Below are 14,081 nucleotides of genomic sequence, written 5' to 3' on the forward strand. Positions count from 1 at the left end.
ACACGTTTAGGGGATGCGGCTCCAACACTTAGCCTCGTTGTCACGTGCACACACCCACTCGAGCCGCTGTGACTCCCCACTCTCTCCTTATGAGATATGATCTCCTCAATCCCCTATGACTTACTAGTATTACCTCCTACCCTGTCCACAGCAGTGGTTCTTGGTTCTTTCTCTCTCTCTCTCCTTCTTTACTACCTCCTGGGAAGCCTCACTAGGACAAGGGCAAACACCAGCAAATTGTGACACATTTACTGAACAAAGCACATACACGATACATACACACATATAATAATAATGAATCCTATACTCTATAATATCACAATCAGGTTGCACTCCAACACCATCAGAACTCTATTATCAGCTTATCAAAGGGGTATCCTATCTCCTGGTTCGCCACCTGATACCATTAACCTCCTCAAGTTGGTCAAGCCTACATACACTGTTGCACTATCAGCAAGATAATGTATATATAGAAAATCAGCATTTGAATGCAATAACATATACCAGTATAAATGTTCATTGATACTTCAGTATAAAAAACTCCTTGACATAAGAATGCCAACAGTCACTCACCTCTCACTGCGTCTTGCACGCTAATGACAACCAAACACTATCAACTCCCTACTAGTAATCCACCAGAACTTCCCCTTCCACCTCTGGAAGTTCACAACCCTAATATCCTTAGGTTCTTCCAGGCTTCACTACCAGGATCCTCTGCAGCTCCTCCAGGCTGCTATCATGAAGTTTCCTTGTGCAACTACGGTGCTTCACCCTTCTGTTAGGTTCTTCCACAGCTCTCTTGGCTGCTACACCACCTCTACAGAAGCGCGTGACACTCCTCTTCACTGCTGCTTCTCCTCACAGCTCGGGGTCCTCTGCTCCACTACCTTGGAGTCTCATCAGCTACATCATCTGCTGGCTTCGAAGTTCTCAGCAACTTCTTCCCCAAAGACAAACCTGCAACCCATCGACGTTCCAATAAAATGTTCCCCTTTAACACATAAACAAAAATAACCACACAATATGCTTGCCTCAAACCTCTATCTGTCCTCTACATACAGTGAGAGTGGACTCCCCCGTTTTGGGCGGGTCCATACTCCACCTCGCCTGGCGGCGTCCTCACTCGCTGGGAGGGTCTTCCTCCATCCGGAGCCAGGCTCCCTCAGTCGTCCGCCAGCGCTCAGAGAGGACGGACGTCGCTCCGTGTTCCTCCCTCTCCACTCTCTTATTTCAGGCTTTCTGCCTTATTAAAACATGTCTAACCTATAAATAAACATCGCTACTGTCGCTGGGCACACGACCAACTACAATGCAATCACTATGAACTGGCGTATATCGTGCTTACCACAGATTAATTGGTCGAGGGCGCTTTCCCTCTGACGGCGTCTGGTCAGGGCGCTCCACACAGCCCACAATAATGCTTCTGGGCGATTTAATATCTGCCCGTCGACCAGGACTTGAGACCACAACGTTCCCAGCTCGATTCCACAGCTGGTACGTCTGCACACTTCTCTTCTCTTAGAGATATGTCACTAGGGGTTCCCTTCTGGCGGGAGCTCAAACGGAGCGCGGCTTCCCCCTGCGATGTCTGGCACTCAAGTGAGGTCAAGGTCCTCCGGAAGCGAGCCTCACGCCTCCAGCAAAATGTCCACATCTCCTAGCCAGTCATTTATCTATTTCCTTACTTACTGCCCATAATCTTAAATTGTTTTACATATCCAACCAGCCATTTTTCATATGGGTTATCACCTCAATATTTGCTAGACCTTCTAGTTAGGTCAGGCTTGCTGAATAACTCTCAAGGAGGGAGACTCGTTTCTCCTGCAGGCTGAGATCATAACACTCCCCTCCCCTTATTTTTGAGAGTTATTCCAGTGGCAAAGCTCGGGATAATACATCCGCCACCACGCTGTCTCGTTCTTCAACCAATATACCCTCTTAGGAGTCTACAATTAATTCGTTGCACCTTGCAACATCTGGCTCACAACTCTCCAGAAACACGATCTTCTCATAAACGATTTGACTTCTCTGGCACCTCTTGGCTAGGCTGTCCTCCTTGGACGCCTGCAATCCATTGGTCCACTCTACTTATTGTCTCCACCCTCCGTTTCCTCGTCTTCTTCTCTTCTCGTCCAGAGTCAGACATTTACTGTCTGTACCTCCTCTGTCGTCTTCACACTTCCATCTACTGCCATTATACTTCCGTCTCCTGTCATCATACTTCACTCCCTCGTCTTCACCGACTATCCTCCCTTCCGTCTCCTCCTTTATCCGAGAGCTCATCCTGTTTGACCTCCATCGAGTCCTCGGCTTTCTTCTATTCATCCATGCTTGTATCATCATCCTCTTCCCCCACTTTTCACCTCTATGCAACTCCATTTCTTCTCCTTCAACTCTTCTTCGTTCCCTAAAAGTTTCTTCGGGCACTGTACTACAACCAATAGCACTCGACCGTACATGTCGCTCTACCTCTCCCAGAGTGCTCGTAAGCATCTCTCCACACATACTGTCTCTTCTCCTCTCATTTTCTCGACTATCACTCTTCTTCATTATTTCTCCTCCACGTTGTCTGTGAAACATGCCAACTCTTGACATCTCAAACAACTTAACTCCACTATCCCTATGCCTCTGTGCTCGTGGACCACTTGACGCTCTATTTCCGTCCTCAGTATGTCCACATCTTCCCTCATTCCTACTCAGCACAGTTGCATTCACCTTCCGACTCTTAATTTCAGCAGTCTGGGCTTTACTCAGGTCCGCTCTCTTCACATGAGTCTTCTTCGGCTGGGCCTTCTTCACTTTTGACCTCACCGAGACTTCATTTTTCTGGGCTGGACCTTCATCAAACAGCCGTGCTATATCTACATCGATCTCTTCCACTGGCTGAATCGACACTGTCTCACCTTCGCCAGTGTCTTCCTCGTCGGCCACCTCTGCCTTCGTCACTACCGAGACAGGGTACTCAATGGCTTGGCGGTCTCCTGACTCATCCCCTCGGATGTCAGTCAGGTTCACACTCTCAGGTGTCCCACACGTGCCGTGGCCTTCTGGGCACTCCTCTGGCACAGTCTCCGCCATGACTCTTGTCAACACCTTTGTCCCGCACAAGTCATTTCCCAGGATCACTTGGACTCCTGGAACAGGTATGTCGGGGCACACTCCCAACATCACCTCTGCCGACACATATTCCGACCTTAGCTGGACAGTACATACGGGCATGTCACTCTCAGACAATAACCCATATACTTTCATCTTCCCACTGCCAGCTAACCGTCGACCATTCCCAATCAGGCTTCTCGCAATCAAGCTCTGATTAGCTCCGGTATCTCTTAAGATACCAACTTCTACCTCAGGTTGGCCTCCTACACCGATCCAACCTTTGCTCATGAACGGCCTATACCTCTCGTTCACTAAGTTCGCTCTCTGTGGTTTGTCTCGGAACACATTAGTATATCTACTTCGGGGGTCACACATGGCCAGGGTCACAACTCTCTTGCCCTGCCGACAATCTCGCATCACGTGACCCAATCCGTTACAATTGTAACATCTCATCTGGGAAAAGTCTCTTCTATATGTACCAGAGTAGCTCTGACTCTGCCCACTCACATGAGAGTTCCTCGGGCCAGACGTACTACTCGTACTCTGTGGAGCTTTACTGGACTCTTGATTTCCAGGATAACGATTAGTTTCTTGTTTAGCTCCTCCATCTTCACTTTCAGACGAAGTGCGCGACCTACTCTTCTGAGTTTTAGGGTACTTACGTTTATCTGCCCATTTATCAAAATTTTTCTCACCCCAGACTCTTCTGGGTCTTTCATAATTTCTTCCTCCCCAGACTCCACTGGGTCTGCCATTGCTGCGTCTCGCCTCGCTTCTCACTCTGTTCTCCCTTAAGCTCTTGTACGCTTCAGTAATCATATCCGCCCTATCTGCGGCATCTTTCACCTCCTTTATCCCTGCTTCTCGGATCTTGAACTTTGTTTCGGGATGCATCATCTCCAAGAACTTCTCCATGACCATCAGTTGCTTCAGGTCAGCATAAGATCCAACTCCAGCAGCCTCAATCCACTTCTGGAATCGTCTTTCCAGATCTCTTGCTGTCTCAGCAAACGTACATGCTCCAACTTTCACCATCTCTCTGAAGCGCTTCCTATAAGCTTCTGGGGTTAACTGAAACGAGCGCAAAATGCTGCTCTTTACCGTGGCATAATCCTGGCACTCTTCCAGTGACAATTGGGTGTATGCCTCCCTGGCTGCACCAGTCAATCTTAACTGGACCAGCTGGGCCCATTCCTCCTGTGGCCACTCCTTGATACTGGCTACTTTTTCAAAATGCTCGAAGAAGCTCTCTGCCTCTTCGGGAACAAACAAGGGAATGTCCTTCTCCCTAACCCTAACATCTGGTGGGTGTGATACCTGGGTGGTGCTCTCTGGCAACCCATGTTCAATCCTTTGTTCAGCCAAGGTTCTATTCGCTTCTATCTGCATTTGTTTTGTTCTCTCTTTTTCTTTTTCCACCTCTAGCCTTGCTCTCTCTACTTCCAGCCTGGTTTTCTCTTTTTCCTTCTCGGCTTCATTTTTCATCTGGAGTTCTAATTTCATCTTTTCCAGCTGGAACTGTCTCTCCTTGTCCTCACGCTGCATCTGGAGCTCTAACTGGAATCTCTCCAAGCTCCTATTCCGGCTACTCCTACTACTGCGGCTACTCTTGCTGCTCCTACTCGATCCCTGGGATCTCACGTCATCCTGCCCATCATCCTCCTTTCTACTTTCAGCTCCTTCCTGGGCTCCTTGTTCTGCCGCTTCACTTCTGGCTCTCAACTGCCTCAGGATCTCATCCTTCATCCCAGCTACTTTAGATGCTTTCAACCTGATGCCACATTTTTCTGCTATTTGTTTCAATTGATCCCTCGTGCAACCTTCTAAATCCTCAGGCTTGCCTGACTCCACAAACGCTTGCACCTTATCCATCTTTGTCCTGTGAGTCTTCCCAAGAGAAAATATACACCTGCGGTCACACAGTTTATCTCAGCAAGGGTGTACAAATCCACTCTTGGACAGGGTGTGGGTGTGTCAGTTCACTCTCCCGGACAGGCCCCCAATTTATTATAGACTGTGGGTCGGTTGGTGTTGTCGTCGTCGATCCTTCTCTATGGACAACCCAACCCACAACTCGGCAGAGTGCTTATACTAGGAGATCACCCTTGGCGCTTCTGGCTCTTGGAGAGGGGCTCAACGTCACACGTTTAGGGGATGCGGCTCCAACACTTAGCCTCGTTGTCACGTGCACACACCCACTCGAGCCGCTGTGACTCCCACTCTCTCCTTATGAGATATGATCTCCTCAATCCCCTATGACTTACTAGTATTACCTCCTACCCTGTCCACAGCAGTGGTTCTTGGTTCTTTCTCTCTCTCTCTCCTTCTTTACTACCTCCTGGGAAGCCTCACTAGGACAAGGGCAAACACCAGCAAATTGTGACACATTTACTGAACAAAGCACATACACGATACATACACACATATAATAATAATGAATCCTATACTCTATAATATCACAATCAGGTTGCACTCCAACACCATCAGAACTCTATTATCAGCTAATCAAAGGGGTATCCTATCTCCTGGTTCGCCACCTGATACCATTAACCTCCTCAAGTTGGTCAAGCCTACATACACTGTTGCACTATCAGCAAGATAATGTATATATAGAAAATCAGCATTTGAATGCAATAACATATACCAGTATAAATGTTCATTGATACTTCAGTATAAAAAACTCCTTGACATAAGAATGCCAACAGTCACTCACCTCTCACTGCGTCTTGCACGCTAATGACAACCAAACACTATCAACTCCCTACTAGTAATCCACCAGAACTTCCCCTTCCACCTCTGGAAGTTCACAACCCTAATATCCTTAGGTTCTTCCAGGCTTCACTACCAGGATCCTCTGCAGCTCCTCCAGGCTGCTATCATGAAGTTTCCTTGTGCAACTACGGTGCTTCACCCTTCTGTTAGGTTCTTCCACAGCTCTCTTGGCTGCTACACCACCTCTACAGAAGCGCGTGACACTCCTCTTCACTGCTGCTTCTCCTCACAGCTCGAGGTCCTCTGCTCCACTACCTTGGAGTCTCATCAGCTACATCATCTGCTGGCTTCGAAGTTCTCAGCAACTTCTTCCCCAAAGACAAACCTGCAACCCATCGACGTTCCAATAAAATGTTCCCCTTTAACACATAAACAAAAATAACCACACAATATGCTTGCCTCAAACCTCTATCTGTCCTCTACATACAGTGAGAGTGGACTCCCCCGTTTTGGGCGGGTCCATACTCCACCTCGCCTGGCGGCGTCCTCACTCGCTGGGAGGGTCTTCCTCCATCCGGAGCCAGGCTCCCTCAGTCGTCCGCCAGCGCTCAGAGAGGACGGACGTCGCTCCGTGTTCCTCCCTCTCCACTCTCTTATTTCAGGCTTTCTGCCTTATTAAAACATGTCTAACCTATAAATAAACATCGCTACTGTCGCTGGGCACACGACCAACTACAATGCAATCACTATGAACTGGCGTATATCGTGCTTACCACAGATTAATTGGTCGAGGGCGCTTTCCCTCTGACGGCGTCTGGTCAGGGCGCTCCACACAGCCCACAATAATGCTTCTGGGCGATTTAATATCTGCCCGTCGACCAGGACTTGAGACCACAACGTTCCCAGCTCGATTCCACAGCTGGTACGTCTGCACACTTCTCTTCTCTTAGAGATATGTCACTAGGGGTTCCCTTCTGGCGGGAGCTCAAACGGAGCGCGGCTTCCCCCTGCGATGTCTGGCACTCAAGTGAGGTCAAGGTCCTCCGGAAGCGAGCCTCACGCCTCCAGCAAAATGTCCACATCTCCTAGCCAGTCATTTATCTATTTCCTTACTTACTGCCCATAATCTTAAATTGTTTTACATATCCAACCAGCCATTTTTCATATGGGTTATCACCTCAATATTTGCTAGACCTTCTAGTTAGGTCAGGCTTGCTGAATAACTCTCAAGGAGGGAGACTCGTTTCTCCTGCAGGCTGAGATCATAACAGTATACACACACACACACACACACACACACACACACACACACACACACACACACACACACACACACACACACACACACACACACACACACACACACACAGACGATGGTGTGTGGACGATGCCAAAATTATGAGAAGGATTAAGACAGAGGAGGACTGCTTGAGGCTTCTAGAAGACCTAGACAAGCAGAAGGAATGGTCAAACAAATGGTTGTTAGAGTTTAACCCAAGCAAATGTAATGTAATGAACATAGGTGTAGGGAGTAGGAGGCCAGATACAAGGTACCATCTGGGAGATTAAATACTTAAAGAATCGGAGAAAGAAAAAGACTTGGGGGTTGATATCACGCCAGACCTGTCTTCTGCAGCACATATCAAGAGTCACATCAGCGGCATGTGCCAGGCTGGCCAACATACGAACGGCATTCAGAAACTTGTGTAAGGAATCATTCAGAAACTTGTGTAAGGAATCATTCAGAAACTTGTGTAAGGAATCATTCAGAACTTTGTATACCACATATGTCAGACCAATCCTGGAGTATGCAGCCCCAGCATAGAGTCCATATCTAGTCAAGGATAAGACTAAACTGGAAAAGGTTCAAAGGTTTCCCACCAGACTAGTACCCGAGCTGAGAGGTATGAGCTACGAGGAGAGACTACGGGAATTAAACCTCACTTCGCTGAAAGACAGAAGAGTGAGGGGGGACATGATAACCACATTCAAGATTCTCAAGGGAATTGATAAGGTAGATAAAGACAGTCTATTTAACACAAGGGGAACACGCACAAGGGGACACAGGTGGAAACTGAGTGCCCAAATGAGCCACAGAGATATTAGAGAGAATTTTTTTAGTGTCAGAGTGGTTGACAAATGGAATGCACTAGGGAGTGATGTGGTGGAGGCTGACTCCATACACAGTTTCAAGTGTAGATATGATAGAGCCCAATAGGCTCAGGAATCTGTACACCTGTTGATTGACGGTTGAGAGGCGGGACCAAAGAACCAGAGCTCAACCCCCACAAGCACAACTAGGTGAGTACAAATAGGTGAGTACACAGTAGCAGGCCGCCGCCGCCGCCGGTGGGAGAGCAACCCGTCCTCTTAAAAAGAACGTCACTTTTGGCTGGTATGCGCGATATGGCTAAATTTGGACGTAATTTGAAATGAAATCCACTCACAAAAGTGACGTTCTGTTCCGTTTTCTATTTGAGTCGTCCGGCGTACGCGCAGAGGTTATAAGAGGACACTTTAAATTAACGTTTTTCATAACGTTTTGAAACTTTATGAGAATTTCCTGCCCACCTAACCTATCAGAGGACCCTTAACTTACTGTTGTTGAAAAAAAAAATCCCAAATTTATTTTCATATTTTTTTCAATTTCAAATTACGTCCAAATTCGGCCATACGGGCAAACGGCCAAAAGCGACGTTCTTTTTAAGAGGACAGGTTGGGGAGAGAGAGGTGTTAGTGAGGTCTGCGGAAAAACGTCAAATAGTCGGGACATTGAAGGAGTATAGAGGCTAGACCATAGTATCTGGCCTCTCGCAGTGTGTAGCAAGCAGCGTGCAACGTATCTTACGAAAATTTGCTAGCGATAGAGCGAAGAAACCAAATTGGAGCTAGTGGCATCACCGGTGCATACACAGGCCGGGCCGAAAGAGCCCGGCGGGCCGAAAGAGCAAAGCTCAACCCCCGCAAACACAACTAGGTGAACAACTAGGTGAACAACTAGGTGAACAACTAGGTGAACAACTAGGTGAACAACTAGGTGAACAACAGAGGAGCGACCTGACTGACGGGCTCTGCGTGGGACGACCCGCCCTGTAACTGCCTGGTTGTGCTTGTTGGGTGGTTACTGGTAAGTGCCACCTCTCTCAAGTCTTCAACAAGGTGTATACAGTATCATACAGTAGTCATATATAATGCATTTCATTCGTTACTAGAATAGTAATCTTGATAGATTGGTAGAGAATGAGGAAGGAGCCTCACTGTGGGCTAAATTTGGGAACTGAATTATCGTGCTGTTAATCACTACACAACACACAGGTCAGGGCAAGACACTGTCACATGAGTGACAAGTGAGGGGCTAGCGGCCACCAGGCCAGACCTCCCCACTCCTATCTCCCCAAAACACCGCCCCCTTCCACTCTACACGTCATCTGGCTTCCATTGATTGATTTAAAAAAAATTACAATTTTGCCCCGAGGGGCGAGTTTATTGGGCAGCGCCACTCATCCTGTGAGTGGACACACCGCCATAGTGACAGTATTGGGCAGCGCCACTCATCCTGTGAGTGGACACACCGCCATAGTGACATTATTAGGCAGCGTCACACATCCTGTGAGTGGACACACCGCCATAGTGACAGTATTGGGCAGCGTCACTCATCCTGTGAGTGGACACACCGCCATAGCAGCATGCACAACACTTCCCAATAGGAAGAAAACCCGCTGGGTTGTTCATCCTGTCACTTGTACCCAGACACAGCTGGGACTTGCTTAACTGTCTCAAGTGAACAGCTCCTCATACAAGGATATTAACATTTGTCAACCCTTAAAAGCTTGTTATCTCGCGGGTGCAAAATGGGGGAATCTTTTAAGAACAGTATCAATATTTGACAAATAGTGTTTTCCTAACTCAAACAGTGTGGGGTTTATTATTCTACACATATTTCTAATGTCTCTCAGGTGTTCCCTTTCACGTAGATAGTGGTCAAGGCGGTGTCCGGCACTCTCACCACAGATTCTGCAACTTCGCTGGTCAACTGTTGTTTCCATTCCGAATCTCCATGGATATTTGTATCCAAGACGGATTCTCGCTATTACTGATTCTCTCGCTCGTCCTCCTCCTCTTCGGCCATAATGATTGGGATTGCCAGCTGCAACCATGTTGTACCATCGTACAGATTCACTGGTTTGTGCTTCTATCCTCCTTTCCTCAGTTACCGTGTCACGGTGATGTTGCCTGATAATACCTCTAATTTGTTGTAGAGTCTTGGGTATGAAGTATTCAATATGGTCTCCTTCAGCGCCTTCAGCAGCCAGCACATCTGCTCGTTCATTCCCACATATTCCAACATGGGAGGGGATCCCCAACATGGGAGGGGATCCCCAACATGGGAGGGGATCCACAGAAACTTGATGACTCTTCCCTGATTGGTAAGTCCTCTCACAGCTCTCTTAATTTCAGCGACTATTGCAAGATTTTCTGCCCGATTTTTACTTAGGCTTTGCAGTGCTGCTTTTGAATCGGTGCAAATCATTGCACCATTTGTGTTCCGTTCAAGAAACCTTAACGCCATAACAATGGCAGTTAGCTCTGCTTGCGTTGAAGAGGCATAGTTCTCAATACGCGCTTTTTCTTCATTTCTGCGTTGGAAAGTATTATCCTTGATTACCGTGTATGCTGCACCAGCCCTGCCATTGACAGGATTAGATGACCTGTCAGTGTAGATTTGATCTAGTTCATCTCCGGCTTCTTTATAAATTTCCTCGAGATAATTGTGCCTCATTTCTTGTGGTATCATATTGCATTTTTTCGTTGCCATTTCATTGATGATAATCCTTCATGAGTCATCCTCCCAGGGAGGTAACCTCTCTACAGGCAGGAGCTCACGGGCTTGCTCAAGCAGGTGAAGCTCTTCCAGGTAGCAGACTGATCTGTGATGCCATTTTCTGCTTCTCCTATTCCCTCACGTAAGTAGCACAGAACTCTGTTTTCTTGGCAATATCATTGTAATGGGCATCTCTGGCTATCTTAATTGCAAACTTAGCATTCAGCTCCTTAATTCTGCTTTTAACACTGGGGAGGGACAACTCTCGTAGATTAGACGTTTTGGCAGTTCTTGGAACTCCAAGAATGATTGTCATTGCTTCATTCTGTATTCTTTCGAGCCTTTTCATATCGCTTTGGAAGTAGGTGCACAGAACTGGTGCGGCATAGTCTATGACGGAGCGCACATAGGCTGTGTACATCATTTTAAGCACGGCAATAGAGGCTCCATGCCCATTCCAGGTCATGGCTTTCAGTGCCCTGAGTCGACTTTTGCATGTTCCTATGAGTTGGTTGAGCTCCTCTTTCTTCCCCTTGTTAGAGCCGACAGTGACGCCAAGGTACCGATAGTGGTCAACCCATTCAAGTGTTACACCATTAATTTGTAGTTCTTCATTTTCTCCCCGCTTGTGATGAGAGTATACCTGTGTCTTGTTTGTGGAGAGAGTGAAACCGAGCTCAATACATTTCCTTCCAAGGAGTTCAATGGACTGTTTAATTTTTCCCAAAGATGGGGCTTGTATTAGGACATCATCTGCATATCCCACTTGTTGCATGAAGTGACAGTGTTGGCTCTGACTCTATAATGACAGTGTTGGCTCTGACTCTATAATGACAGTGTTGGCTCTAACTCTTCTATAATGACAGTGTTGGCTCTAACTCTTCTATAATGACAGTGTCGGCTCTGACTCTACAATGACAGTGTTGGTTCTAAGTTCTCTACAATGACAGTGTTGTAGGGACGCTACAGGGTTGGCCAGAATGCTTGTGAGCGAGGTGTGGATGAGGAGGCTGCACTATAAGGAGGCTCCCGTGGCCCTCACAAGGTGTTGGAGGAGGCAGAGGGAAGGTGCCCAATCGCGTCCGCCAGAGGCAGAGGTTGTATGACATTATATTGGTCCTAGATCTGTGTGGCGCCTGGCTGAGGCTCACGGGAGTAGCGAGGCAACCTGAGGGCAGGTGTGGAGGTTCTCCACACCTGAAGAGAGGACAGGTATAGACCGTGATGAGAAGCGGTACAACAGTCCATTTATGTACGTTTGTTTGCCAGTTGCTACGAGTACCACCTGTATGTGGTTTGTTGTGATCCATCTGTTGACGGGCCAATCTTAGGCTGTCAAAGTAGCAAAGTAACTTAGTTACTCAGCCCAAGGTCGCCAGTCCTGTCAAGGGTCAGACCAAGGTGGCCAGTCCTGTCAATGGTCAGCCCAAGGTGGCCAGTCCTGTCAAAGGTCAGCCCAAGGTGGCCAGTCCTGTCAAAGGTCAGCCCAAGGTGGCCAGTCCTGTCAAAGGTCAGCCCAAGGTGGCCAGTCCTGTCAAAGGTCAGCCCAAGGTGGCCAGTCCTGTCAAAGGTCAGCCCAAGGTGGCCAGTCCTGTCAAAGGTCAGCCCAAGGTGGCCAGTCCTGTCAAAGGTCAGCCCAAGGTGGCCAGTCCTGTCAATGGTCAGCCCAAGGTGGCCAGTCCTGTCAATGGTCAGCCCAAGGTGGACAGTCCTGTCAAGGGTCAGCCCAAGGTGGCCAGTCCTGTCAAAGGTCAGACCAAGGTGGCCAGTCCTGTCAAAGGTCAGCCCAAGGTGGCCAGTCCTGTCAAAGGTCAGCCCAAGGTGGCCAGTCCTGTCAAAGGTCAGCCCAAGGTGGCCAGTCCTGTCAAAGGTCAGCCCAAGGTGGCCAGTCCTGTCAAAGGTCAGCCCAAGGTGGCCAGTCCTGTCAAAGGTCAGCCCAAGGTGGCCAGTCCTGTCAAAGGTCAGCCCAAGGTGGCCAGTCCTGTCAAAGGTCAGCCCAAGGTGGCCAGTCCTGTCAAAGGTCAGCCCAAGGTGGCCAGTCCTGTCAAAGGTCAGCCCAAGGTGGCCAGTCCTGTCAAAGGTCAGCCCAAGGTGGCCAGTCCTGTCAAAGGTCAGCCCAAGGTGGCCAGTCCTGTCAAAGGTCAGCCCAAGGTGGCCAGTCCTGTCAAAGGTCAGCCCAAGGTGGCCAGTCCTGTCAAAGGTCAGCCCAAGGTGATCAATTCTGTCAAAGGTCAGCCCAAGGTGGCCAGTCCTGTCAAAGGTCAGCCCAAGGTGGCCAGTCCTGTCAAAGGTCAGCCCAAGGTGGCCAGTCCTGTCAAAGGTCAGCCCAAGGTGACCAATTCTGTCAAAGGTCAGCCCTGTCCCTATATGTGTGTGTCGTCAGCTTAAGGCAGTTCACCCATATAAGTTAACGTCAATTGGGTTGAAATCACTTCAAGGGAAATTCGAAAACTCCAGACTATCGCTCCAGTGACAGGTGTGGAAGGCTTCCTGTCCCCTGGTGCAGGTGTGGGATAGTAGGCGTCCCTGGTACAGGTGTGGGATGGTAAGCGTCCCTGGTACAGGTGTGGGATGGTAGACGTCCCTGGTACAGGTGTGGGATGGTAGACGTCCCTGGTACAGGTGTGGAATGGTAGACGTCCCTGGTACAGGTGTGGGATGGTAGACGTCCCTGGTACAGGTGTGGAATGGTAGACGTCCCTGGTACAGGTGTGAGATAGTAGGCGTCCCCTGGTACAGGTGTTTGGGATAATAAGTGCACCACGAACAGGTGTAGAAAGCTAAAGTCCGCCCATAGACAGGTGTGTAAGGCTGTGAGCCCCCATAGACAGATGTGGGAGGTTGAGGACTCCCACTGACAGGTGTGGACGGCTTCCGAGTCGCTAGTGGACATCCCTGGAACAGGTGTGGAGCCCAGAGTATCCAGTTGTGTACCCTTGACAACCCGCAGCCCGTCATCCCTTTCTGATGACCCATCATCCGTCCATCACCATCACCGCCCCGCACCATCACCCATCACCACCCGCACCATTCACACTCCGGACACTGACAAGTGGTTCATTGTTAGATCTGGAGCCCGGCTCACGCTCCATCAATGTGACAAATGTCACTGCCTTGTGCGCCTCAACTTCTCCGCCATTACCGGCTTCTCAGTGGCAGTTTATTGACAATATTGATGGTGGTTCACAGTTTGTTAGGCATCAGCTGACTCTATAATGGTGGCTCGGGACGGGCTCCGACCCGCCGGTCGCGTGTACAGTTCGTATCTACGTGTACAGGACGGGCTCTGGGTGACGGGTGGGTGGGTGTACAGGTGACAGTGGCGGGTGTCCTGGGTACCGTATGTTCAATAAAACTCTTCCGCCTAACAAGAGTCATACTAACCAACCTGTACACGCATAAGATGGCCCAGGGAATGTTTAGTCAAATTTGTGAGGAGGCAGGACGC

General features: G+C 48.8%; 2 protein-coding genes across 3 annotated transcripts; one reads left to right on the top strand and one right to left on the bottom strand.

Moving 5' to 3' along the window:
• Positions 1 to 234: 234 nt before the first annotated feature.
• LOC138359129 (uncharacterized) lies at positions 235 to 7,073 on the bottom strand. Of its 2 annotated transcripts, XR_011225766.1 has the most exons (3): positions 6,585 to 7,073; positions 1,346 to 6,196; positions 235 to 957 (listed from the first exon to the last, which is right to left on the bottom strand). XR_011225766.1 is itself a non-coding variant. In XM_069317855.1 (2 exons), the coding sequence occupies exon 2, from the start codon at positions 4,969 to 4,971 to the stop codon at positions 2,089 to 2,091; it is 2,883 nt and encodes a 960-aa protein (XP_069173956.1). In that variant the 5' UTR covers positions 4,972 to 6,196; positions 6,585 to 7,073; the 3' UTR covers positions 979 to 2,088. The 2 variants fall into 2 exon arrangements, 1 of the variants encoding a protein (XP_069173956.1); XM_069317855.1 differs by lacking the exon at positions 235 to 957 and having other exon boundaries at positions 979 to 6,196.
• A 4,540-nt stretch (positions 7,074 to 11,613) lies between these two features.
• Positions 11,614 to 13,849, top strand: LOC138359104 (ribosome-binding protein 1-like). Its single transcript, XM_069317811.1, has 3 exons — positions 11,614 to 11,619; positions 11,999 to 12,983; positions 13,701 to 13,849. The coding sequence occupies exons 1-3, from the start codon at positions 11,614 to 11,616 to the stop codon at positions 13,847 to 13,849; spliced, it is 1,140 nt and encodes a 379-aa protein (XP_069173912.1).
• The last annotated feature ends 232 nt before the right edge of the window (positions 13,850 to 14,081 follow it).

Source organism: Procambarus clarkii, chromosome 89 (genome assembly GCF_040958095.1).
Source record: "Procambarus clarkii isolate CNS0578487 chromosome 89, FALCON_Pclarkii_2.0, whole genome shotgun sequence".
Classification (NCBI taxonomy): Eukaryota; Metazoa; Arthropoda; class Malacostraca; order Decapoda; family Cambaridae; genus Procambarus; species Procambarus clarkii.